The sequence below is a fragment of the Aphelocoma coerulescens genome, chromosome 2, assembly GCF_041296385.1.
Source record: "Aphelocoma coerulescens isolate FSJ_1873_10779 chromosome 2, UR_Acoe_1.0, whole genome shotgun sequence".
Lineage (NCBI taxonomy): Eukaryota > Metazoa > Chordata > Aves > Passeriformes > Corvidae > Aphelocoma > Aphelocoma coerulescens.
In genome coordinates, this window is record NC_091015.1 from 3,883,266 (window position 1) to 3,910,705 (window position 27,440).

Below are 27,440 nucleotides of genomic sequence, written 5' to 3' on the forward strand. Positions count from 1 at the left end.
CGGGCTCATATCTGCCAAGAAACATCTGGAATTTTTTTATGTTCCTTTTATTAGGCTTAGCTATGAAAGCTGGCAGGGGCTGCTTTGGCAAATGGTCACCCGTCTCATGTTTGCAGGCTTTTTTTGTCTTGCAGACAGTCTGTTTCTTCCCTGCCTTCTCCTGATGAATATTTAGGCTTGGGGAAGACACGGTGCTTCCTGGCAACCACACACAGCACGAACTGACAGCAGCGTATGTTGTGTTTTTGTCCAGACGTCCCAAGACGTGCAAGTGTGACAGGATCTGTCTGAATCATCCTGGAGGGCTGTGATTTTCTAAAAGGCGAGGATTCTTACAAAATGCTGGATGTATCATCTGGACAACAGTTTGAAATGGGGAAAAAAAGCCCCAAAAACCAACTAACAAAGTGAATCCCTGTCAGGCCAAGCAACTGTTGTGGTTCCTGATGGGCGTTCCTGTGGTGCAGGCAAACCCCCAGTGCTGACTCAGGAATAATAATCAGGTTTTGCAGATCCTCCTGGCCTGTTAGCCCAACTCCTTCCCTGTGTTGTGTGTGGTATTTTCTCTCACCTTCCTGGGTTGCTCTTTTTTTCTGTCTCTCCCATGTGGTGCTTTCCTCTCACAGCCTCTGCTGCTGGAGCAGAGGTTTCATCTGAATTCCTTGTCAAAAAGTGTTTGGACCCTACCAGGCAAACATCCCATTTTGGGTGCATTTTGGAGTCTGCTCTCATCCCTCCTTTTCTCAGCCACCTTTCCCATTATTTTTGCGGAGTTCTGGGAGCAGGTCAGGATTATTCCCAGTGAACATTGACTCTGTGCTCCATCGTGAACCATTCCTACAGCTGCTGTGCTTTGCTTTTGTGACTGCAACTCATAGATTCCTGAATAAATTCCAGGCAGCAGAGGCTCTGTGAGAAGAGCATTGCTTCCCACATTCCCACTTTGCTGAGGCAAAAACTAAAGTAGAGGGAGGCTGCACACACTCATTTCTTTCAAGAGCAAAATTGTCTTCTCAAGTCATCTGTCCTGTAGCTCCAGCCTGCAGCTCCTTTCCTCTCCCTTTCCCTCCTTGTTAATCAGATCTTAGTGCTTCTCAATTCCACAGTGCTTTACTACAGGTAATAAAGTACAGTTACACCTCTCATTATCATTGCTGTCTCTGTGCATTCAGTAATTATGCCAGGTGACTAATTGAATTCTGAATTTCAACTAAGAAGCAATTACCATAAAGATCAAACATCATTACCAGCCTGTGCCCTGCCAGCCTTCCAGAAGGGGGTTAGGGAGGGAGTTTCATGGCTCTGTGCTCTCCTGGCCAGTCAGGCTCAGAAACAAATTGTGCTGCAGCCCTGGGTGATGCCTTTCCTCCTCCTGGTGCTCTGCAGCAATTCACTGCCACTACACAACAAAGGGAGGATTAATGACCTGTTGGACTAACCAGCAGAAAAAGCATTTTCTTAGGTTCTACCTTTCTCCCTCGTGTGTTTTTTTAGGTGGCTGTGTAGGTGGAAGTTCCCTTCCATGTGGGTGGAAGTGTTCTGGCCTGGGGAATCTTCCCTAGTAACTCGTGCATGATCAATGCAAACACGAGTTGGATGATAGCCTGTTCCTTAAAACAATTGCATCACCCAGAGTCAAGTGAGGGAAGTCTTTAAAATAAACATAAAGTGTTTGTTCCACACCAAATTACAGGCCCACCCAGGCCAGTGTTTTGTTTGGCCCAAGCACCTAAATTTATGTGTGAAGATGCTTCTATTTGCCATAGTGATTAAATCCCTCCTATTATCAGTGTGGGGGTCTATGGAAGAACAACTCAGCTCCATAAAGTAAATGTCTATGGATCAGCTGAATCTTTCTAGACTGTGCTGGCTGTGATCTTGAGATCAATTAATCAGCTTAAATTTAGGAATTTAGTATGGTTTGATGGCCTGGATTAAGTAGATACGGTGGACACTTCAGGTGACCTCAAATAGTGCTGGATGTCCTTCTGTCAGCATGGACATTGAGTCTTCACTCACTCGTGAGCATCTGCATCAGGACATCAGGATTTAAATGGCTTAATCTTGAGCTAGAGAGGAGTGTAAGAATAGGAGCAGTATGAAGAAAGACTCTTCTGGGTGCTCTTTGAGTTTCCAGCAATCCAGGTTTCTGTGACTTGCTGAAGTACAAGTGATGTCTGTGTGTCTTTTTGTGTGTGTGATGGCTTCTCCTGGTCTTAAAATCAAGAGTCAAACACGGTTAGAAGGGAAAAAGGGATTTTACCTTGGGATTTAAGGATCCTTAGGTGCACACGTCCAGGTCGAATCCACCGAAATTCACCCCAGAATGCACCCACCCCCAAAAGATCTGGTATAACACTATAGGTGTTACTAATTAGCAGATCTATCAAAGATTCCCTAATGGGAGGCTCAAGTGAGCCCCCCCTCCCCAAGGACCCTTCCCCTGGATGGTTCTATCTCAGTTTACAGAATGTGTTCTGGAGAGGACCTTGGGCTCTGGGGCACACTGATCCCTACCTACAAAGCTTCTAAAATGTTTTGTCTCTCAGCTTAACAAACAAGTCCAAGAATGCAGGCAAAAAGCACTAGGAATACAGAAGTTGTAAAAAGGTATAACAGGGGTATAAAAGAAAAGGCAAAAGATCTTCATGGCATCATGTGTGATACCTGGCCTTTCAGGAAAGATTAATTTGAGTAACTGGGTGTGGAAATAAGCCCAGCATGAATGCAGGACTTTTTGGGGAGTCATATAATTTCTGGTTTCTGTTCAGCTGGAAGTGAAGAGGTTTGGGTTGGGGGTTTGGTTTGTTTTTTATATTTTGTTGGGCTTTTAAAAATTAGTTTATTTTTTTGCCTTGTGCTGAAAACCAGGCGAAGGGAAAAGATGATAACCTGAGTACTAGAGCTTTGTAATCTCCCTCTTTCATCTTTCTTCTTGAAGACACGTGGAGGTCTGAGCTGGAAACCTTTGGGTTCTGTGTGTGGTCACAGCTGGGGATGTGCTGTCTCAGGGATTTACCTGCAGACTGCACAAAGCCCTGGGAGGCTGCAGGCAGGATTAGCCAAGCATTTATCTAGTGCTGCTGAGCCTCTTCACTGGGATTTCTCTCCCTGTCTTCTGGGTGTTCCCTCAGCTGTTTCTGTAACAGCCCAGCCCTGAGATTTCAGAACAAGAGTTTCCTCAATCACCAGCCGTGAAATAATTTCCTAAGGAAATTAATATTATATAGAGATAATCATTCTATAATTGAATAATTATTATTTTTATTATTGAGTTGTAATAGGAGGCTTATCACAGAAGCTGTAAGCAATTTGGGATGAAGAAGGCAGCTTCCAGGATGATTCCCCAGTCGTCCTTCTCAGGAGTGATTATCTTGGGAAAGGGCAAGTTTGGGAATTGCATACCACTGCCCATGCCTCAATCCTGAAACAATTCAAAATTAAGGTGTGAAGAAACAGAATATTACTATAAAAGAGTTATATTTTATGGAATTTATGTTTTGTTAACGTTGGAGGAATGCAAGGAGTGAAAAATACTGCAAGAAGTTGTTTCCTGCGGTGAGCCATGTGGGGTTAACTTTCCAGGAATCAGAAAGTCAAACAGATTGTGTGTTTTCTTTTGTGAAAAGTTTTATAGAAGCAGGTATTGAAGGAGGTTGAAAAGAGCCATTTTTCGGACAGTTCTGCACAATTCAGTCTACAGGATTTTTCTAATGGCACTGCTTGCTGCCAGGAGCCCCAGCCTGGGGCAAGGAGAGTTCAAGGCGGGGTTGGTTGGGGCTTGGAGCAACCTGGTCTAGTGGAAGGTGCCCCTGCCCATGGCAGGGGATGAGCTGGATGATTTTAAAGTCCTTTCCAACCCAGAATATTCTGTGATCCTCTGTACAAACAGAACTGAGAACCTCAGGTGCCCTTAATCTTTGTAGGTCCAAAGGAGAGTGCCTTGGGCTAGAAACCCAGAGAAATGTTTTTCTGAACTCTGAAGGAGCCTGGAGCACTTCTAAACTCCTGAAAGGTTCTGTTCCTGCCTTTGCTTTTGACCTGTTCTATGACCTGGGTGAAACACTTGAGCTCTTTAGCAGCTGGGAAATCAGTGCAGCAAGTGAGCATGATTAGGCTGCTCGAGCTTCTCGTAAATGTTTTTAGGATTTCTTGGCAAAGGAAAACAATAGAAAACTCATCAAAGTTTCTAATGTGCTTGAAAGCCTGAAGACACATCGAGCTGAGCCAGACAGAGCCGAGTTTAAAATATTTTTCAAGAGGAACATTTCTTGCCTAAAGTTTGATTTTTCTGCCTTCCAAGACTCTCCTATAAGTGCATTATATTTCTGTACAAATGTAAAAAAAACCCCAGCTGTGACATCTGGAGAAAACCTCTCGGCACAACGCTCGGCTTTCAGGTTGATGTTGGCTGATGTACAAAGCAATAAGCCTTGGTTGGGTAACTGTTCTTGCCTCTCCTTATTTTTGTCAGAATATCCCTCATTCACAAATAAAATATGTGGAGACAGATTCTTTTTGTTTTTTTCCCAGTCTCTTGGATGTCACAATTATGCCACTGTCACTTATGATTTCTAGAAATAGTAAGCAGCTGTCCTGATGCTTTGTGAATCCTACCTGGCTCGAGCTTGTCACTGCAACAATCAGAAAAAAATAAAAAGCACCAAAGAGGGAGGGTGGCACATGAATAAATAATTTATAGCCCCATGATTCAGCCCCTATTTTTAGAGGCTCACTGTTTTTCTGAGACTTTGAAAAGGGGCTAAGAATAGTCTATACATGAAGTGATGTGTCCCTTATGCAACACAGGGTTTTTTCTGTCTCATTTGATCTGACTCCTATGAAATCTGGGCAGCCAATCTGAGGAATTTGTATCACGCAGTTCCCGTTGGATTTATTGGGGATCATGGTGGATAAGTACCCAAGAGAAAAATTTTTTGCTTAATACCAAGCAAAATGTCTTATTTTGAACTTTGAATGAATAAAAATTCTTTGGAGGAGATGCTGGGAGAATCTTGCAATGTCCCAGCATTTAGAACCCCCTGGAAAAAAAAGGAATCTTTTAAGCTGGATTTCATGATTTCATGAATTCCTCATGAAATCCAACATTGGAAAGACCTGAGTTGAACTCCATGTTGTGAGCAACTGAGCAATTGTATTGGGATACAATATTCAACACTGGGATATTTTGGGTTGTTTTACTCCTGTTTTCTTTTAATTTATCTAAATTTTTTCTTTGGGGGAGTAAAACCTGGGTCCAGTTTCCATTTACGAAACCTAGCAAGTGATTTTTGCTGCCCCAGAACTGTGTGTTTCAAAATCCATTTATTCAGCTCAGAAGATGTCATCCAGCTTTAATCGTGGCACTGTGACAAAATGGGTTTTCTCCACTGTCTCTTCTGATTTTGCAGGCCAGCATATCACAGAAAATATTTTAATGTATATCTAAGGTGAAACCTCACTTATTTGGTCTTGCTTTCCATTGGAAAATTTGGGATAAACATCTTCATATTGGGGGCACCATGGACTGGCTGCTTTGCTGTGCCCTGAATCCAGAGTAGGAGGGTATTGGTGAGATGTGGACAAGACTGGCTGCAAGTTGATATTCTAAAATTACAAGGTTGAACTCTACCTGTGGCATATATTCAGAACTAACCTACCCTGAAATGGATGGCAAATTGCTCAGCTTGGTCAGAGGGCAGTACAGGGGCAAAAATAGTTCAATAGTTGTCTTAAAAAGTGAGGAAAAAATATAGATACAGGATATCAACAAAAAAGAATCCCAGTGGAGAGACTTAACAGAGTGTCCGTAATAGTTTTACAGAGTAATTACTGAAAATTCTTGGGGTTTCCACTTTTTAATGTGGACTGAAGAAGTCCTGTGGGTAGGGAGGTGGATGACATGACCCATTGTGCTCTTGCAAGGTGTTCATTGCATCTGTGAGTCTCTGGGACTGCCACAGTCACTGCTAACTCCACTTCCCAAAGCCCTGTGTGTTCTAGGGAGTGTGTTCAGTGGGGTTCTGCTGTTCTGATTGATGGACCCTTCATTCATCCCAGCTGACAGCTGACATGGATCAGCAAGCTGTCAAAGCAGTCACACACCCTCAGCTCAGGACTTAGCAGGCTGTCTTATTTATTTACTCATTTTTCTGTTTTTTCCCTTCACTCAGTAGCTGATGAACTTGTCTCAAGATTCCATGGCCACTCTGTGTCCGTGGAATCCAGGAGATGAAAGTCATAAATAGCCAGAGAAGTCAGATTTCCATTTTAATGATAACTGGAAATGTAAACCTTGTCAAAAATCATCTACATGACACATGGCAAGACAACTAAAATCTCATTCAAAACCAGCTTAGTTCCAGTTGCCAGGGACAAGATCCATTATAGCAGTGCCTGCGTGCAGTGTCTGAATTGTCTTTCACTCACTAAGGACTGGGAGGATGTGGTAAACTTCCTGCTGAGAATGACATCCACTTACCTTTACCCCGTGCTCCCGTCTCCTGTTTGTGTTGTACTTTTAGTGGACTTTCAGTGACTAAACACAAGCCTGCCACCAGGCCAATCCATACAGATTGAGTTAGCACTACCTGAAGGGCTTTGTGTTCTTCAACGGGGTCAATAAAAAAAGAAAAAGACAAAAATACCACTCATCAAACACTTCCCATTCAGAAATGCAGCATCATCTGCAGTTAGGAATGAAATTAAGGACAAGGTTTTACCTCTTAAACTGATGTCAAACATTGTACCTGAGCTGTGTTTTAAAGCTGTTTCAGAAGGTAATTTTGTGTTGTTAATCACAGAACCATGGTGTTACAATCTGGTTTAAAGCCAGAAAAGCAAAGCAAGCTCAGTCTCTGTGCATAAACCGGAAAGAACTTAGAAGGTTCTAAATATTCCCGAGATTAAAACCAAACGAGGTTAGATGTTCATGCCAAAAAATTGATGTATTTTATTTAATAGTAGAGAGGCAAAGAGAAGGGAAGAGAAAAGAAAGAAAGAAATAGAAAAAGAAGTGTGCGTGGGGGTGGGGAGACAGGGAGAGGTGACAGGGGTTAGGTGGCAGCACATCACCCATCCGATGTCCCAGCGATGTCTGGTTGCTCCCCTCCATCTGCTCTGCTCGTGGTGAGGGTCCCCCATCGCCGCCGTGACTGTGCTGCCACACGCCACGCCACAGCACCACAGGCCACGCCACACCACCACACGCCACACCACAGCACCACAGGCCACGCCACACCACCACACGCCACACCACAGCACCACACGCCACACCACAGCACCACACACCACACCACAGCACCACACGCCACACCACAGCACCACACGCCACACCACAGCACCACACACCACACCACAGCACCACACACCACACCACAGCACCACACGCCACACCACACCACCACACGCCACACCACAGCACCACACGCCACACCACAGCACCACACGCCACACCACAGCACCACAGGCCACGCCACAGCACCACACGCCACACCACAGCACCACAGGCCACGCCACACCACCACACGCCACACCACAGCACCACAGGCCACGCCACAGCACCACACGCCACACCACAGCACCACAGGCCACACCACAGCACCACACGCCACACCACAGCACCACACGCCACACCACAGCACCACACGCCACACCACAGCACCACACACCACACCACAGCACCACACACCACACCACAGCACCACACGCCACACCACAGCACCACAGGCCACAGCACAGCACCACACGCCACAGCACCACACGCCACACCACAGCACCACAGGCCACACCACAGCACCACACGCCACAGCACCACACGCCACACCACAGCACCACAGGCCACAGCACCACACGCCACAGCACCACACACCACGCCACAGCACCACACACCACACCACAGCACCACAGGCCACAGCACCACACGCCACAGCACCACACGCCACACCACAGCACCACACACCACACCACAGCACCACAGGCCACAGCACCACACGCCACACCACAGCACCACACGCCACAGCACCACACGCCACACCACAGCACCACACACCACACCACAGCACCACACGCCACACCACAGCACCACACGCCACACCACAGCACCACACGCCACAGCACCACACGCCACACCACAGCACCACACGCCACACACCACACCACCACACGCCACACCACACCACCACACGCCACAGCACCACAGCACAGCACCACACGCCAAAGAGTACAGAATCCCGTGGATTAATACATGGTGTGGGCCAGGTGGGAACGCCCACATGCCTCCTCTTGCAGGGGCTGGTTTGACACACTGTCCCTTGCAACACTGAGGGTCTGTTGCATCATCTCTGGTGTCTGGTGCAGGGTCTGGGGACCCCTTGGAGGGGGGCCCCTGTGATGGGCCATGTCACCCCTTCTGCTGTGGATGAGCTTCCCCCCCGCCAGTGAGGACCCCTCAGCCGGGCTCCTCTGCACAGTGGAGGATGGGCGCTCACTGCACCTCTGACCAGAGGCTTTCCAAGATACCCAGAGCCTCTCCTCCTCCCACTCTTTGGTGTGAGCCTGGCAGCTGATAGCCCTGGGGCTGTGGTCTCCACCTTGGAGGTGTTAAGCCTGTGCTTTGTGAATGTCCCCAGCCCTGAGTTGTTACTTTATCTTATCTTCATCAGTGTCAGGCCTCAGGGCCCCATTCAGGGTGTGGGAGTCTTCTCTGCAGCTTTTGTAATACAGTTTTAAAACCCCAAACTGTAATACAGTTTTAAAAGTCCCTCAAGAAAATATTGAAGTCATAAATTACAATATTTCAGTCTCTGACACACGGGATGGCTGAGGTCTGGTCCAACACCCCTGAAGGGCCACCTGCAGCCTAGGAGCATGTCTTTAAAAGTTTTTAAGTATCTCCTAAGAGGGAGACTCTACAACCTCCCTGGGCAACCTGTTCCAGTGTTCTGTCACCCTCACAGTAAAAATGTGTCAGTGGATTCTAAGGAGCAGACAAATCACGGTTGGGATGGCAAATGTTGGATGTTGCTGCTCCATTTTCTGTTCAGACACTCACTGAGGGCTCTTTAGAAGAGTCTCTGGCAGTGTTGTTAATGAAGTATAATGAATTGGGATGGAATTCATTTTGCATGTGTTTAGACGACTAAAAGCCACAGTTGTGTCTGGGATAAAGGTCCTTGGGTTTATTTATGAAAATCTGCTCACATCCCGCGCAGGTTTTCCCAGAGGTAGTCTGGTAATACTGGTGCTGAGTGGCAGGGATGCTGAAGAGGGTTATGGGAAAACTGGAAACAGAATTTGTATGTCTCCCCCTGTTTATCAAACACCAGAGTGTGAGGAGTCCTTCAAAACTAATAAATAAAGTTGGTGAGTTTCTCTCATGTCCTCCCATGTCAAATGAAAATCAATTTTCATTATTGATGTATGGGCTCAAATCTGGGTTGATCAGATTCTTTTTATTGAAACAACAAATATGCTGGAGTTACTTAAAAATCCTGTTTGCCCTGAAAACAGACAGAGTTGTGATTATCACAGTCTGTTTTTTTGGATAAATGCAACACTGATTTTCTTCTCCATTCATGGAACTTTTGCTCTCCACACGGGAATTTCTCACTTGCTCTTAAATGGTTCTACTCCACCAAGAAAAGTTCAGGCTCTGTGTAGTGTGCATGTGTGGGCATGTGGGTATAAATACATAAAAGTGAGACATTCCTGTAGGTGTTTCATTGTTTATCTGGATCTGTTCTGTGAAGATCTATAAAATAATAGACTGAGCTGGACTTTCCCAAAAGCTGGAATCAGGGAGAACTGGGTATCCCAGTTGTATTCCTGCCAGGGCTTTGCTGTAGTCATGCTCAGATCTTTTACCTACCTATTTGTGGTGTGGAATGAAGTTTTTTTTCAGGGGTGGAGACCCCTTTTACGTCACCTTGGAGTCCATGAGAGCTGCAAATGTTGGTGCTGCTGCTGTTGTGGTGCCTCTGGGCTCTACGTGCTGTCCTTTTTGGTGGAATATGACTCTGATCAGCACCCCTGAGTCAGCCCTTAGGGGAAATAGGCATTTGTAGCCTGGAGGGGTTGAAATATGTTTTCTGAAAGATAGAAACCCTGAGCACTCCTGGATATTCCTTTGTGTTCAGGCAGTTCCCTTTTACCTCCCTGCCTGTCTCCTGAACTGATGATTAGGCAGAAAAAAACCAAGAGCCACAAATCTACAACAAAAGGAAATCAACCTTTTCAGAGTGGAAGAAGAGACCACAGACTGAGGCCCAGAAATGGATATTGGATGATGTGTCAAGAGCTCTGTGCATAAAGGCTGAGTGCTGCCTGTGCTATCCTGAGTCACCTACTGCTCGTTATTCATTTGCATGAACATTAAATCTCCTTGTCCAGTTGTGTTATACGAGTGCAAATGCACAAAGAGCACAAATAACCACATGTTGTAACCACCAAATCTCTGTTTTGTGTATTTCTTCTTTAGAATAAAGTCAGGAAGGAAGGGGAAATTATAAGAAAAGTATGCTGAGTTCTTCAGCGTGTCATTTGTCTAGGAAAATGAAATTTTACACAATTGTTTTTCAACTAAAAAAAATAGTGCTAATAGCTGCATTTCTTTCTTTTTATAATTAGCTCTTGTTGCCCTAGAAAGATCATGTAAGTGTTCTTGTCTTCCTGGGTATTCATTGTTTGTTGCTAAAATGGAGTTCTCCATTATGATTCTTCCATTTTTTTCTTATTTTTTGGTGACAGTCATTAAGAAAAACTGCACTTAATCCAGGGTCTTTCTGCACACAGTGCATGAAGAGGAGCTGCTTCCTCCAGGTGCCTGCAGTGAGGTTCTTACCCTGCAGTGAGGTATTACCTCACTCAGTAAATGAGATGTTTTGCCTTTAAAGCACTGGGTAAAAGAGCTGCATTTTGTCATTAAAAGAGAGAGAGACAGGGAGGGAGGGAGGGAGGGAGGGAGGGAGGAAGGAAGGAAGGAAGGAAGGAAGGAAGGAAGGAAGGAAGGAAGGAAGGAAGGAAGGAAGGAAGGAAGGAAGGAAGGAAGGAAGGAAGGAAGGAAGGAAGGAAGGAAGGAAGGAAGGAAGGAAGGAAGGAAGGAAGGAAGGAAGGAAGGAAGGAAGGAAGGAAGGGAGGGAGGGAGGGAGGGAGGGAGGGAGGGAGGGAAGGAAGGAAGAGAGGGAGAGACTTTGCTGTAGGGTATAAATTAGTGACAACTGGAGTTTGGAATGAGATATTCCCAGAAGCCAGATCTGCTTGCTGCTGTTGTTTCTGAGAAGTGACTGATACTGGAGGAGATCCTGGAGTAGAGAAATTCCGAGTTTGATTTTACCCCCTCCTGTTCATACACTCACCATGTGGGAGATCTGCTGTGACAGCTTGAAGAGCTGCACTGATGTGGGTTGTACGTTCCCGGTGCTGATTGTGTTTGTGCTTTCTCCAGCTGAGCTGGAGGGATACAACCAGGGAAAATGAAGAGTCAGAATGAGTAAAACAAGGGTTTGAATGAATAAAATAAGGGTTTCATATGAGCACTATTCTGAATGTGGGACTCAACATCCGACTAAGCATCAATTCGTCTGGAGTTAGGAGTTTGCACAGAGAGCTTCAGCACTGGCCAAAGGAGAGGACAAATGCAAGGGCTTTTAGGGATGTAGATCGGACCCTACCACCTAAACCCCACTCAGACTGTTTTGTTTTGTTTGGCCTCGTCACTCCAAAAAGAAGCAGCAGAAAAGTGCAAGCAGACAACAGCAAAATGACATTCGGTGATCCGGGTGGATACGGTGTCCTCTGGAGCATCTACAGGAACTGTTATGTGTTGACTTCCCTTCTCTGTAAGAAAAAGCACCTTTTCAAAAGCCTCTTTATTTTTTCCAAGGCTGGTGTCAGCAGCACATTTAGGACCATTTGATTTTCCTGGACTAAATGACCATGGCAAAGGCCCAAAAAGAAACTGGGTAAAGGGCAACAGCAACATTGTGAAGAGTCCATCAGGAAGTTGCCTGTATTTGTCCTTTGGGGATCCTTCTGTATTTCCTGTTTTATTTTAATTATCTTGTTTCTAAGAAACAGTTCAAAATAAGAATGGATAAAAAACAAAAACCTCTTGCTTGGAATTGGATGTGCTTTTGATGAGTGGAGGAAGGTTTGTACAGGAAAACTGCAGTTTTCTCTCGTAATTCCTTGGGATGAAGATAGTGCTTGCCAGAAACTGAACTTCCCTCTTCACCCCAGTATTGCCACATGTAGTTCCCAGAGCCCTGCATGGTGACATTGAATTTGGACATTAAATCTCTGCTTCAGTAAAGTCATTTGTGATTTTACTTATGCTCTGTGAGAACTGGCACCCTGGGAAAACACCAGGAGTGGTTTCTTTTCCACAGACAATGGGTGAACACATCCTGACCTCAATGTCCCCATTTCTGAGATCATTTTGGAGAGAGTCTTGTGTGCCCCCCACCCTGCCTGCCCAAGGGCTGGGAGATGTTCTTCTCTTGCTCCTTCATGTTTTTTGCCCAAGTTTTACCAGTGACAGTATTGCACAGGAAGATTCTGGAAAATGAGGATGTCCAGGTATTTTTCTTCTAGCTTACAGCAGGATAAATGGGAGAGAAATAGAGCAGTAAGTTTACCTTACACATAACATTGTCCTCCATGGAGCACTGAACATCTAAACCTTTCTGGGTTTGAATACATCATTTAACTCTTTTTAAAAGACTGTAATAACATTAAGCTTTCTCTTGCAATGTTCTCATACCTTTGCTGTCTTCTGAACTCATATTCTGTACGAAAAAAACCTATTAATAAATACCTTTAAACACTCATAGCTTGTAGATGTGTTTGTTTTTCTTTCTCCTCTTCTCAGTGGGCTGCTCCAGTCCTCACGGAGGTGGGATAAGTTGATTTGCCTTGTAAATAATCTGTTCTGTCAATCTTTTCTTGAACCTGTGAAATGTCTAGGCTGTTTAAAGTCCAGCACAGAGTGTTCATCTCTCTTTTATTTTGGTCTGTACCAGGAAATGCCTACAGAGAATGCCTGGGCAATGGGACATGGGCTTCCAAGATAAACTACTCTCAGTGCGAGCCTATTCTGGATGACAAGGTCTGTATTTTTCCCTTCATTCTTCTCAATGACATTTCTCAGCATAAGGGAATGCAAAGCAAAATGTAAGGTTAACGTGCTAATTTGGGACTTCCGAGAGAGATTCCATTTCTGTCTCCACAACAAAACCTCCCTGTGAATTCAGGCAAATCGCTTATCCTCTCTCCATGTCCCCTACTCACATGGTTTTTAAAAAAGGATGCTTTATCTCACTCTGTGAGATGTGTGTGTTTATGCAGATTTTTCCTAGCTTTGTTCAGAGCCTACAGCTGCTACAGTAAATGTTAGTAATAATAACAATAAGACCAAAAGCCTCTTTGGCACTAAAAATTAAGTTCAACCAGCTGATTCCACCCTATATCTGCCCATTCTGAGGTGTCATCAACAACTGACCTTTACAGATCTCAATGTTATTTCTCCTTAAGCAAATATGTAAAGGGGCAGCAGCAGAAGAAATACATAAAAAGCAGATTTAGGTCCCAGCTGTCTTTAAGAGATTGAACCAGTCTTGCATGATAGAGGAGTTCAGAGATTTAAGTTAGCATATAGGGTTAAGTTCCTTCAGAAGGGCTGTGAGGAATTATGCAAAGCCCTTTTCTTGTCAGATGTCTCAGAGACATCATAGACATTCACCCTCAAACAGTTTAAGCCTTCAAGCCCTTCATACTCTTCCTCCTGTGTTGAGTGCTGTGGTGGGACACAAGCCCACAAAGACTTTGTGCTGTCTCTGCCAGGAGTGGTTTTTCCCTCTAGGAGCCAAGGTGGAGCCCAGCAGCTCAGACTGGTCTGTTTTGGGGTTCATTCAACTCATTCTGTCCTTGTAGTTGTGCCACGCCACGTGCAGACAGAGAGGAGGAAGACAAGATCCCACATTTAGCACTCAGGAACTCTCTGGAGTGGTGCTGCACCCCAGACAGCTGGGATGTCCTTTGGCTGTGGTCCAGCATCCATCCTCTCAGATCCACGTGGTTGCTCAGTGTGGGTTTTCGCCAGTGAATCAGAAAACAAATAATGACACACCAGCTGCTGAGGAGGACCTGCTCTTACCCCCTGGCTAATTTAATCCCCCCTCCTCTTGCTAGAGGCTTCTAGGAATTAAGAAAAGTTGTACCAGTACCTGACTGCCACCCAGGGGGACGTTCAAGGTGTTCTAGCACGGTGGAGGTGCTCCCATGGCAATTTAGGCCAACCATTGGGACCACCCCAATGCAACCAGTGGGACCCCCCACCCTCCTTACAATTCACTCCCACTTAAAATGAAAAGCTAACTTGCTCTGGGTCATTTTTTTGGATGAATCAGTTCCCTAAACCATCTCAGTGCATCGTTGCGGGAATGCTGGGGCCAGCACAAGCTGGAGGGACAGACCAACCAACCATCTCTTAAAAGTGAGCAAGAGAGGGGGTGTGGAGCAGCCAGTGCTGGTTTAGAGAATGGGGAGCAGAGCTGGGCAAAGACTCGATGTCTGTGGTGTGGTTTAGGTGGTACAGGAAACCTGAGCTGGCAGCAGTGAGCTGCACCCACTCAGGAAAACACAGCTGCATTTTAATTACACTCATTATGTGTTTGCATGACTCCCAACAGTTGCTGTCTCTGCACGAGCAAATACAGAGGGGTTTTATCTGAGGAGGCTGGAGAAGTGTTGTGACTAGGGGACAGGATTATTCCCTTTACTCTGTTTTTGCTTTTAAAAACTTTGCAGCTATGGTGATAGCTTAAGACTCCTTAAATAGCACGTTTCTTAGACAGATGGAAGTGCAGATGTTCCCCCACCCTCGCTTACAGCGGCTTAAAAACTCATTTATTAGATCTTTAAAGATTTGTGACAAGCTTTGCAAATATTAATATTTGTGGATATTTTTGAAATCTCTCATAATGCTCAGTGTTACTGATGAATACTTTGTGATCTCAAAAAAAAAAAAAATAGAAGAAAAAAACCCCACAGATTTGCTCCATTTTGAGTAAAGGTGAGATTCAGGCACACAGGTGGTCTATTGTTATTTATTGAGTTTAGCAGATGCTAAACATCAGCCAGGAGGTAATGCCCTGTGATTTATTTTTAATCCAAAAAAACCAACACTGCTTTTAAGCTTGACCACTCACAGGCAGAGTGCTAAAGAATCACATGGTTTGATTTTTAATGTGGTGATTGATAACAGGGGATAGGAGCAGAACTTTTCAACATCAACCCCATGCTTTATGGCAGAGTTTGGGGAATGTAGCAATGGAAATTATAGGTTTTTTTCAGCTGTGAGTCAGTCTCAGGGGGCATCAGCTCAGTAACACACATTCCCTGGGTTATATTAATGCATCATTGCTCTGCTTGTGGTTGGGACCTGTGGCAGTAGCTGATAAAACTCTGCCCTGGGACTGATTTGCTGCTAGATCTAGTTCTGACTGAGATCTACTTCCTTAAATGTAGTTGTGGGGTGTAGTTTAAAATGTCCCAGTGAGTCTTCATGCATCTGGCAGGTGACAGTCCTTGGGAATATGTGAGTCCTTCATGTCCAGAGGAGGGAATGGAGCTGGGAAAGGATCTGGAGCACCAGGAGAGGCTGAGGGAGCTGGGAAAGGGGCTCAGGCTGGAGCAAAGGAGGCTCAGGGGGGACCTTGTGGCTCTGCACAAGTCCCTGACAGGAGGGGGCAGCCGGGGGGGGGTCGGGCTCTGCTCGTGGGAAACAAGGGACAGGACCAAAGGGAATGGCTTTAAGTTGCACCACAGGAGGTTTAGGTTGGATGTTAGTGAAAGTTTCTTCACTGAAATGGTGGTCAGACATTGGAACAGGCTGCCCAGGACAGTGCTGGAGTCACCATCCCTGGAGGTGTTCAGAAAACTTGTGGTGTGGCACCTCAGGACAGAGTTTAATGGTGAACAGGGTGGAGCTGGGGGAATGGTTGGACTCGGTGATCTTAGAGGTCTTTTCCAACCTTAAAAATTCTGATTCAGCAGCAGCCATTGAGGTCAGTCAGCAAGACCAGCTGGGAATCACAAGGTGTCCCCAAGGCACCTGTGTGTGCACAGCTGCTTCTAACCCTTGCTTCAGATGCTGGGTGGACATCCAAGTGCTGGTGTCCTCATGTCAGACTGAATCTCACCCTCTGAACAAATAATTGCCTCCTCCTCCAGGCACAGGAACAAGGTACAGAGATAGTTTTGATCCAGCTGGCTGTTTGGTGGCACAATGTGTGACAAATGGAAAGGTTCTCCTCAGCCTACAAGCTCCTGTGTCAAAAGGGCCTTTGCTGCATCCGGCACAAATCTCTGCTCTTCTGAGAAGAAAAGTGAGCATCTCAGGCAGCAAAAGATACATCTTAGCCTCCAAAAAGAGCTGTGAAACAGGAACTCTGGTCTTGTGGTCTGTGGCAGCTGGATGTGAATGTGCTTCTGCTGATGTTTTGAGGCGGCTTCAAGCTGAGTAGCTGAGTTAGCACCATGCTGGGCTCAGACTAATGGATCCTTTATAGGAGCATGGTCACATCAACCACAGCAGCTCCCAGCTGGCTCAGAATGGGAAAGCAGAGTGAGTTCAGAGGTGTCTGGGATGACAAAGACACTTCCCAGTTGCTTCTGAAAGTCTCTGGAGAGGTGTCTTTAAGCTGTGCTGGTGCTGAGATCATCCTGGCAGCAGGAGGAAATGGGAAGTGACTGAACTGGCAGTGGCGTGTGGAGCCTCCCAGGGAGACATGAGCTGTAAACACTGGCAGGACCTGTCAGTAAGTCCTGTTAAGAGGAAGCAAGATCCTTGTCAGCTGGTCTAAGAGTGCTGTTATTAGGTGGTTATTGATTCAAACCAATAGCTGAATTGTTTAGGACTGGTTAGCAGTCACGTTCCAGCTGAAGCAAGGGGAAAAGTCTCTAGACAGAATAACTCTGTCATTAACCTGAAACACCTGCCTGTAGATTTGCAAAGCGAGTGCAGGTAAAGACCTTGTGCTGTGCTTCCTCAGTTTACCTGGTAGAAGCTCGTGGGAAACACCTCTGCACTGCCTGGTGTGACATGGTTGTGGTGCATAAGGTGTGTCATGGAACCAGACTCCAGGGCAGGGAGTAAAACCATCTCTCGATTCCCCATCCCTGAATTCCTCATCCCTGGAAGTGTTCCAGGCCAGGTTGGACCAGGTCAGAGGCTCTCAGCAACCTGGTCTAGTAGGTGGCATTCCTGACCATGGCAGGAATCATCGTTAAGATGCCTTCCAATCCAAACCATGCCAGGATTCTAGGATCTCCTTTTCTAGCTCTTTTCTAATCTAGCAACCCTCCTCCTAAGCCTGAACAGAATTTAAATATTTTAGTGAAGTGAAGCATCTTCCTGAAAGCAGAAGGATATTGGGTAACAAACAGGAGAAGGTTGTTGACATTTTAACTGCATCAGTGTCCAAGAGGGCGAGCCAGAAAAGAGCTGTGCAGGTTTTTCACATGAGCTGAGCTTTGGGGAACAAACACGTGATTTTCTGGACACGTGATTTTCAGCCCTGAAGGTGTTGCCTCCCATTCCAGCAGAGATGAAGAATGCATGTAGGCTGGTGGAAAGTGATCTTGCCACCCTGTCAGCTTAGTTTTTCATAAGCACCAAGGCAGTTCTTGTTTCTATGATACTTGAATTTGCCTTCAGGAAACCTTGTTAGTGTCAGAAGCCAGCAATGTGAAAGTCGTGCCTGTTTTTTCTTCAGCATCAGTGCATCAAACAGGAGCTTAAGAATTTTATTTTTCCAATTAATCTTCTCATGTTTTGAACCACACCTTCTTAAAACTTGAGTGAAGTTAAAATAGCGGTCAGGAGCCAAAGGAGGATCTGACTTCAAGAGCAGGAACCTTGGAAAAACACAAGGTTTGCCATCTTCCTGGAGATTTCTAGCACTAAATGAGCAATTCTGAGAAAAGTTCTTAGTCAGATGGTTTGGGTTTTGACAGTGCTGCGAGAAGCAGTGAGTTGGATTCAATGATCCTTTTGGATCCTTTGAGATGTTCTATGATCCTCTGGCTCTGTGAATTAAGCAGGAGGCAATGAGCCCTGCAGTTTGCCAGGGCATTGTTGAATAACACAGCATTGCACAGGTAGGCACATCAGGTCAAGTGAGTTTTCTTTCCCTTGAGGTGTCCCCTCGACTGAAGGATAAATAAAACACAGTGTGGAATTTGCATTTCGTAGCTTTGTTTTGTTCCTTTTTTTCTTTTCACCTCCAAGCAATTCAGAAAATGGGCCCGTGGACGGGGAAGTTTATTTTAGGGGATTTTATAATAGGCTTAAAAATACTCTGCATGGTTGAGTTCTGTCCAGAAATAGCACATTACTCCGTGAGCTGAAGATACAGGCAGGTTTAATCACAAAAACGATTCCAAGAGAGCTCCCTGGCTCTCTGGCAAAGTGCTGGAAGATGCTTATCTTCACAGAACAATGGAACAGATTAACTACAGCTGCTGGTTGTAGTTGCAGCCAAACATTCATTCACTGACAAATTCCTTTCACTGGAGTAAAATGTTAAGGGAAATTGTTAGGAAAAAAAAAATAAAATAAGTTCAACCAAAATTTAAAAAAAAAAAAAATGATGCCATTTATATGATTTTACTTTCATAGCTTTATCACAAGGGAGGAAATGTAGGTGGTTGGTTTTTAAAAGCCTCGTTCTTCTAAAGGAGGGCAACATCCCAAAGTGGGGAAAGATCTGCTTAGCTTGAAAAGAAATAAATGACAAAACTAATGAATAAATATATTTTTCAGGGAGATTTAGTCTTCCAGTAGCAAACCTCTGTCCATTTTTAGTCAGCTTCAGTATTTATCTGAATAATGTCTTTCTACTTCTTCCTAGCCAGGCAAAGAGAGAAGATGCTTCTCTTTTCTCTAAAGCCAACAGCAGCCCACCAGTAAAGGTGTTTCTGCAAGGTCAAATTTTGGTCACATTCCTAAACTCACTAATTTAGGTGGGAGCACTTTTGTACTTACTTCTTTGTTTTCAGGATTCCAGAACCTACCAACAACCTCCCCTACATGCTAGGAAATAGACACTGATACAGGAAATTTCACCACATATTTGGGTTGCTGCTAAAAACAACAGGATCTCTGGTTTGTCCGGCTCTCCCAGAACTGAAGGGACACCACTGAAACATAGATTTAGAAGAAACATAAAGATTTTAGTTATAAGCTAGCTGTGTTGAGATTAGTTGGAATAGGAAAGAACTTGGGCCCAGTAAGAGTTAATTAAAAGTTAGGAGAGCTGGACCTGAAATGGGTTTTAAGATGTTAGTAACTGATTACCAAATAACTGATGGTCATTTGTATGTTTGCTTTGCTGTGCTTAGAACGAGGAGTAGAAACATTGATAAGTTGGTGTAGGGAACAAGGACAATTACCAATTTCCTCCCTTGGTGGGAACCCATCCAAAAGTCATGCAAGAAGAAACTTAGAGGTCACTCAAGTAATTAGGATTGTTAAAGTTCAGAGAAGCAAAAAGGTCAAAATGAGGAAGATGAGTTACTTCATCTTTTTAAGACCACTGACCCAATTCAAGACCACTGACTCCATTCAGGACACACACTATGCATGCTTAATGACATTTAATCTCATTTCCATATGAAGCAGAGAATGGGAGGTGTTAATGTTATGAATATGCATTTGTATTTTGGATATTCATAATACTTGGAAATAAAAGGTGTCGTGTTTGCTTGGATCGGGGCCCTGCATCTTGGGGAGCTATCCCACGCAGTGCCTGGCGCCAAATAAAACATGCACTTTCTAACTCTAAACTGTTAGAGAGCTTTTGTCCGACTCAGTTGGATATCAATATTAGATCCATATTCATATTTTGGTAAATCACCACCAGGTTCCAGCTTTTTCAGTCTGCGTTGATTCTGCCCTGGGTTTGAAGGATTAAGATCGTAGCCTGCAAGAAAAGTCCCTTAGAGGAAAATCTGCCTGTATGAGAAGGGCTTATTGTTTGTTCTTACTGACATTTTTGTGTAAAAACCAAGCCATTTGAGTTGGAAAGTGGCATAAGCTAGCTCATTAAGATCGTGCTGTTTCCTAAGAAAAGAAAGTTTTATTTTGAAACTCTGAGGAGATGTGTCTTTGGTAGGTTTGTTGCCTAAAATGACAAAAGGTTTAAAATAAGAAAACCCAAGGAAATGGGGAAAAAAAAAAAGGGAAAAAAGTGGGGACAAAATAACTTTTTTTTTTCAGAAATTTTTAAGAAATTGTGGACAAATCCTAAACTGAAGTGACACCAAGCCTGTACTTGTGTGCCCGGGCAATACATCTGCCTTACACAGAGGCATCAGCCCTGGGGCTATGATGGCATTGTAAAATTGAGAAAAGTAATTGCTGTTTTGTGAAGTGATAAACTGTTCCTGAATGCCAGTGCTTGGAGATCGATGCTGATTTAATCCTGTTATCTCTTTACCTCCAGAGGAAGTATGCGCTCCATTACAAGATTGCTCTCATCATAAACTACCTGGGGCACTGTATTTCAGTAGGGGCCCTTATAGTTGCCTTTATGCTTTTCTTGTGTTTGAGGTGAGTAATGTGTTTGCATGTTTCTAACTCGGTTGGGTGATGATTTCTGGGCTGCTCAAGCCCTCTCATGGCTCTGTCCAAGTCATGGATGGTCCTGAAAAGTGGTCGTGGCTTTTATGTCCCTGAGCACATCCACGGTTTTGCTGACTAATGTGCTGGATGAGTTCCTCCTGAGCATAGGAGCTAAAGCCTGTTTGTGTTCAGGGAGAGAACTGAACATGATTTATTGATGCAGCAAAAAAAAAAAAAAACTTCGGTTAGCACAGTGTTCTTCATTAAGGGAAATCAGGATTTGAGTGTGTCAAGTTGTAAGTTTGGGGGGCAAGTTTTGTTTTTTCACAAGGCAGAACATGGTAGTGTTTTGCATTCCCTGACAGCTAAAACCCAGATCTAAACCAAAGGAGACAGAACGAAGTCTTTCCATTCTGCTTTGGGCTAACTTCAGTTTTTCTTCCATTAAAGGGCTTAGAAGTTTTCTTAAATAAAAAGAGGAGCATTGTTAGTGGAGCTTAATCCCCAGCAGTGCTCCTGAGATGATGAATGCAAATCAAGGAGACTGCATAGAAACCCCTCCCTGGTCCAGGGTGCAGAAGGGAGTTTGGCAAATGGAGATGTCAGTGAGAGCAGTTAGGGCTACAGGGAAAAGGAGGAAAGGAAAATTAGTGGAAAACAAGAAGATTTGCATCAGTCATCATATATATTGCATGTCCACAGCCTGAATCACAGGAATATATTTTCATAGGAGTGGCCTGGTGGGTTAATTCTGTATTATTTCTTGGATTCCCTGACTGGCATTTCTGTACTATTTGTGCTGTGTTGTCCAGGAGAGTTCAACCTGAACTTAAAACCAGCTCCACTGAGTGCTGTGCAATGATAATCCTTGAGAAAAACCTTGTCCTAGTAGCAGAGGATAAGCTGTGGGTGGAGGACATCCTCCCCCTGCCCAGGTTTACAGTAGGATGATTGACGGTGACCTCAGTGCAAGAAATACTGGAGTGGAGCATCCCTAAAGTCTTAGCTGAGTCTTCTGAGCATTCCTAACAAGGTCTTTTCTAATAACAGTAGGAATATTCTTGCACTCCAGCATCTGTAAACAGAATAATCTATGCTAATGGAAACAGAAAGACACCTTAAAACATTAGATGGGAACTTTTATGATGCATCAATTTAAACTTCCATTTCAAGCCCTCTATAGTGAACATGAAGTTAATTCCCACAGTGCTTCGAGACCTGAATTAATTTGCACTGAATAAAGAATGCAAATTATTCATTGCAATAACTATATTCCCTGCTTTTATGTTCAGTCTTTTATAAATGTTTGAGTAAATAACACAAAAACAATTAGGTGGGATGGTATAAATGTATCAGCTTCCAACACAGAGGTGGCCCAGCTGATCTCTTCTAAATTGTTCTTCTGTTATTTAAAGTTTAGATTTTGCAGTCAGCTTCAACATTAAAAACAACAACTGAGTAGTGTCAATTAAGTGTTCCCTTGATATGCTGTGAATTAAGATAGTCCATCTTTTCAAATTCCCATTGTGTCATGCAAAACATGTCCAGTGTCCAGCCAGAGTTAACCAGCATGAGATACCTCAGGGTCTGTCGAGGTACATCCACTTTCCAAAACTCTAGAGATGTTCCAGTGAAGGCAGCCCAAATTCCTGTTTCATTACACATTGTCCCTACCCAGATTCTGGGTTTTGCATGTCTTCATCACACTTGCCTCTATAAAGTGCCCCAAGGACAAATCAGTTTAAATAATCAATTTATATTATTTGGGGCTTTTTAAAATCCTGTTTCATTTTGGATGGAAGAAGGTACAATGGAACTGGGTGAAAGGAGAGAATTTAGGTAAATCCTGGCCAAAAAAAAGACAATCTGATAGCTCCTCATCTTGACCTAAAGTAGAGATCTCCCAGTTCCTTGTTCCTGCCCCTCTCCATCCACCTCACTCCATGAGTCCCTGCTGAGGGTGAAAATAGACGAGACCTCCAGGAAGATTCCAGTTTTACATCCGCTCCTTATTTTTATGCTTCTCCCTCATCACCTGCTCGATTTTCCTTTGCTCTGTCCGTGCAGTAGATCCCAAAGGCAGCCCTGTCTCAAGGGGGAGGCTGGAGCACACCTTCTCTATTGGAACATAACTGCTAGGAAAGCTTTGGGATGTCGCACTCTGGGGGTTTTAGGAGAAGGTGGAATATTTGGCTGGCATGGCAAAAGGTGTTGTTGTGGTGCCCAGCTGGTCAGGAGGGTGTTCTGCTTTTGGAGATGAGCTTCACCATCGCTGGTGCTGCCCCAGCCCAGGGTGCTTGGTCCTCAGTTGTGCTGAAGTGGGAAGGGGAAAGAACTGGATCCAAACCTTATAATTCCAAATTTATCCTGTCACCTTGTCCCCAGCTTCATTCTTCCCCGGTTCCTTAAACAACTTCATCCTTCTTTCACAACCTACCCTCCCTTTAGCAGAAAAGTCCTTACTGCCCTAAACACTGAGGAATCACACACCTGTTTTGAGGTCTCAGACGTAGCAGGAAGTGATGAAATCATCTGCCATTTGTGTCCATGAGACCCCAACACATCTGGGAAGGGATGAGAGCTCAGCCAAGGCCCCCTTTTTCCTGTGAAGAACTATTTAGCCTTGTTTTCTCCAGTTCTGTCACATCTCAACCTGTGCAATGACAAACAAGCCAGTAAACATTTCATTTAGCACCTAAACAATAAAAAGTGAAGGACAGGGCTTGATTTTTGCTGGCACGCTGGCTGAATGCCAGTGAGTCATCAAGGCAGCTCCTAAAGGTCAAAGTCAACATTAATTTCTCAAGGTCTAAATGTAGGTGGTCTTAAAATTGTGAGAGCTGTGCTGTCTGTACCATGCAACACCAAACAAACTCACAGACAAAAAGGAATACACCAAGAAGGAAAAAGAAAGAATTTGTTCACAAAGTGTGCTGTAGAGGTGGATTGATCTCCAGTGCAGGACCTGGAGAGATTTGCTCAGGGCCCTTCACTTGGCATTGTTGAATGGATCTGCACTGCTGGGAATCTCAGAGTCTGTTTGTTCTCATTAACAGTCAGGGTTTTCTCCCTCCCTCAGGTGCACACAGGCAGCTCCCACTGACTCAGCCTCATTGTCCCACTGAATCACAATCTCACACTGCTAGAGAAGAAATTTTCCATAGGAGGAATCCTGCTGTCAGTAATACTAATCAAGCTGAAGGAAAAAAATAACAATAATAAAAAAAAAATATATAAAGGATTAAAATGCTTCTTTTGAATCACATTTTTCCTTTGCTGTTGCTGACAATGCAGAAACCCAAATTGCTTCGTCCTGGATTTTCCCTTGTCACTGTGCTGTTAGAGCAGCCTGTGAGGTGGAACAAGAGTCCTTTGTAAAACTCCTGACTTGTTATTAAACAAAGGTTGGCAGTGGCCAGCAGTGACCTGAGTGGATTCCATCAGATGAAGTTTTATTTGTGCAGTGGTTATCAAAGAAGAAGTAGGGGAAGAAAGGTATTTGTTCTGGGAAGCATCTATGTCCCTGCTGAGTTTTGAATCTAATAAAGGACGGTGCTGACAGGAAGATAGGCTGCAGATTAAAAATGACATGTCCTTGCTGGATAAAGGCAGCTCTAAAAACAACCAAACCCACAAACATTGTCATAACATCTTTTGTCACTGCTAGGGTGGCAGTGAAAGCAAATTGCGGTTTTGAGGGAAATTCTGCTTTCCTGTTGCCCTTAAATTTAGCTCTATTTCCCCAGTAAAGCATCTGAATTGTTTTTTCTCATAGGCTTGAGGCAGTGTCCCTGTTCTTTCTTATGATTACATACAGATTTCCTAAATCCCACATATTATTTCTCCCCAGAAGACTGAAACATTTTTTCCTAGAACAATATAGCCATTTTCCCCCTTTTTTTCCCCCTAGCCATCTCCTATCTACTTTCCTTTATCCTCTCCTGTTCCAAGCTCCTTTCAATTGCTTCTTATTCTTCAGTCTGGTGTGCAGTTGGCAGGATTGCTGCTGCAGGCCTCTGTTAGTAAGAATGGAAGAGTTTGATTAAATGATCTGTAGAAACCTGTCAGGAGAAATGTAGAGTATCAATAAGCTTTCATAGAGCAGAGTGATCTGGCACCTCTCAGAACCTGCAGGCTGAGGATGTCTCAAGCGGGGAGGAGATCTGTGCAATTAGTTCTGGTTTTCACTTAAAAAGGATGAGATTTCTGATGTGATTAGAGCAGAGCAGGCTCCAGATCTAAGGCAAGATCCTTTCTTGTGGTGGAACAAGAGGAAAGAGCAAGTCCCAGGTCAGGACATCAACTAACAGAGTTCATCTCAGTGCTCCATGCCCCCCCCCCCATCTCCTGCCTTCCCACCCAGCCCAGTTCAGTCTATTCCATCTGCCACTTGGAATAGCAGAGCCTTCATTAATGACTCGGGCACGCGGCAATTTTAAAATTCCCCAGAACTCCTGGGGTGGGGTGGGTGCAATGGCTGCAGGTTTGAAGACAGCTCTGTCCCACCCTGTCATAGTCCACAGTAAAGTTCACAGAGAAAGGCAGGAATGAAAATGATGGAGCTCTGTAAATAAGAGTGAATCCAATGAGAGGGCCATCTTCGAATACAAAACATCTGAAGTGCCTGTACTGCCTGAATCCTTGTGAAGAGTGTCATCTGATGAACTCTGATAAAGGCCAGAAACACTTTTCCTATTGATTAACCTCAGGCCATTGTCTTTGCTTCCCACTGCCTTTACTCGCCCCCTCTTCATCTCACATCTGTAGGACTTGTTCTTTAGACTCTTTGTATAGAGCCTACCCCACACAAAAAAAAACCAGAGAGCAGGGCCCTCATGAGCTCCTGGAATAATACCAGTAATTAAAAGTGTGCCTGGAGAGCTCTGTTCTTAAAATGTGAAAGGTTTCATAAGCTGCATCTGAAATCGTGGTATTGTAACCTCTCACAATGAGAGCCACTGAGGAGAGTTGTTGCTGCCTATCAACACATCACCACTGGATAAACATTGGAAACTGAAGAGCTGCCTACAAACAAGGACAGTGTCAGTGCAAGAAGAAATGGATATAGGTGTTCTACAGACAGATTTGTCAGTGGATATGAAAGGATGACTTCCAGCCCACAGAGCAGAGGGGTCGTGAAGCAATGTGGTAGAGGAAGAAATTTAAGTTGGAGTTAAACTGAAGTATCAGGAATTTATAAAATGCTTTTACTTAGTTCCTTTCTTGACCTGAGATTTGGAGGCCACTTTTGTCCTGTGCTAGAAATATGTTAGTGCTGGTGTATTTCTGTTGCTGCCAAGATTTTGGCTGTGAATCTTTGGAGATGGACACGAACTTGTTTGAATTTTGATTATAGAACTGCTCTTACAAGATTTAGATCTATGTTGACTGACAAGCTAAAAACTTGTCTGTGTTCTATTTCTGATGATGATGGAATGGTTTTGGGAAGAGTGGAGAAAAACTTGCAACTTTTCCAAGATTTCAGAGAAAGGAGGAAAGCAAAGTTGGGTCTTTGCAGTTTATATATGAATCATGCTTGGGAGTGCAATTTGATTGAAAAAATCTACTTCCTGAGCCATCTCTGGGAAGGAAAATCAGAGAGTATGTTTTCAAGGTGATGTTTAGAGTTATGAACTGCAGATGCACCTGCAGCTGTTCAAGTGTTAAATGGTTCCATTTCAATTTTCATCCCTGGAATTGCACATGCAGGTCCCTCACTAACACCATAGTAGTTGTTCAGCACTCAGGAACCTTCTCTTCTATCTAATCTAAAAGATGATTTAGGTGCTGGAGCATGTCCAGGGAAGGGAACAGAGCTGGGAATGGGTCTGGAGCACCGGGAGCAGCTGAGGGAGCTGGGAAAGGGGCTCAGGCTGGAGCAAAGGAGGCTCAGGGGAGACCTTGTGGCTCTGCACAACTCCCTGACAGGAGGGGCAGCAAGAGGGGGGTCAGGCTCTGCTCCCAGGGAACAGGGACAGGACAACAGGAAACTGCCTCAAGTTGTGTCAGGGGAGGTTTAGATTGGGTATTAGGGAAAAATTCTTCCCAGAAAGAGTGGTCAGGCATTGGAACAGGATGCCCAGGACAGTGGTGGAGTCACCATTCCTGGAATGTCAAAAGGCACGTGGATGTGGCCCCTGGGGACAGGGTTTAGTGGTGCTCGGTCAGTGGTTGGACTTGATGATCTTGGAGGTCTTTTCCAACCTAAATGATTCCATGGTTCTGTGAATTCTGCTGCTTCACACTGCTCTGTCAGCTAATACACAAGACATGGGAGAGGTGGAAGTTTCTGTCACCCCTAAATGGGCCGTGGACACTCCTGGCAGCATCTGGGCTGCCTCTGCCTATTATGGGAACAGAGCTTCCCTGGGGAGGTGCCCAGACTGAGCCACTGGACACATTACCTACTGCCCAGTGAGCACCATGAGGCTGAGCAATTTAGACCAAGCACAGGAATGATTATTTGGAAGGTTTCCAATCTTTCCTGAATTCCTGGCCAAATGCTCCAAAATAATTAAACATTTCACACCATGTCTTGGTGTAAATGAGGCCAAGGAGAGTGTGAACAGCAGCATCAGCAACTCAGACTTTCCTCCTTGGTTTATCCCCACAGTATCTGCAAATGTAGATAATGTAATCAACTTTGCTAATTGTGTAATTGTATTAAAAGAAAAAAAAAAACCATAACCTTTGAATTCTCTAGCTGGTCATTTAAATTAATTTTGTTTCAGATTTTTTTCTTTTTTTGTATAATCCCACAAGGGGATTGTGAATGAGGACATGATGTGCACTCATATTTCCCAAACAGTAGCTGTAA

General features: G+C 44.4%; 1 protein-coding gene across 2 annotated transcripts in view; it reads left to right on the forward strand.

Annotated features, from left to right (window-relative positions):
* CRHR2 (corticotropin releasing hormone receptor 2) overlaps positions 1 to 27,440 on the forward strand; it is a 108,367-nt gene that overhangs the window by 24,411 nt on the left and 56,516 nt on the right. The window contains exons 3-4 of one of the 2 annotated variants that reach the window (XM_069006300.1): positions 13,020 to 13,105; positions 20,505 to 20,611. In XM_069006300.1, the coding sequence (XP_068862401.1) occupies positions 13,020 to 13,105; positions 20,505 to 20,611 (193 nt within the window). Of the gene's footprint in view, positions 1 to 13,019; positions 13,106 to 20,504; positions 20,612 to 27,440 lie in introns of those variants that run through there. The other variant, XM_069006301.1, reaches the window with a different exon arrangement.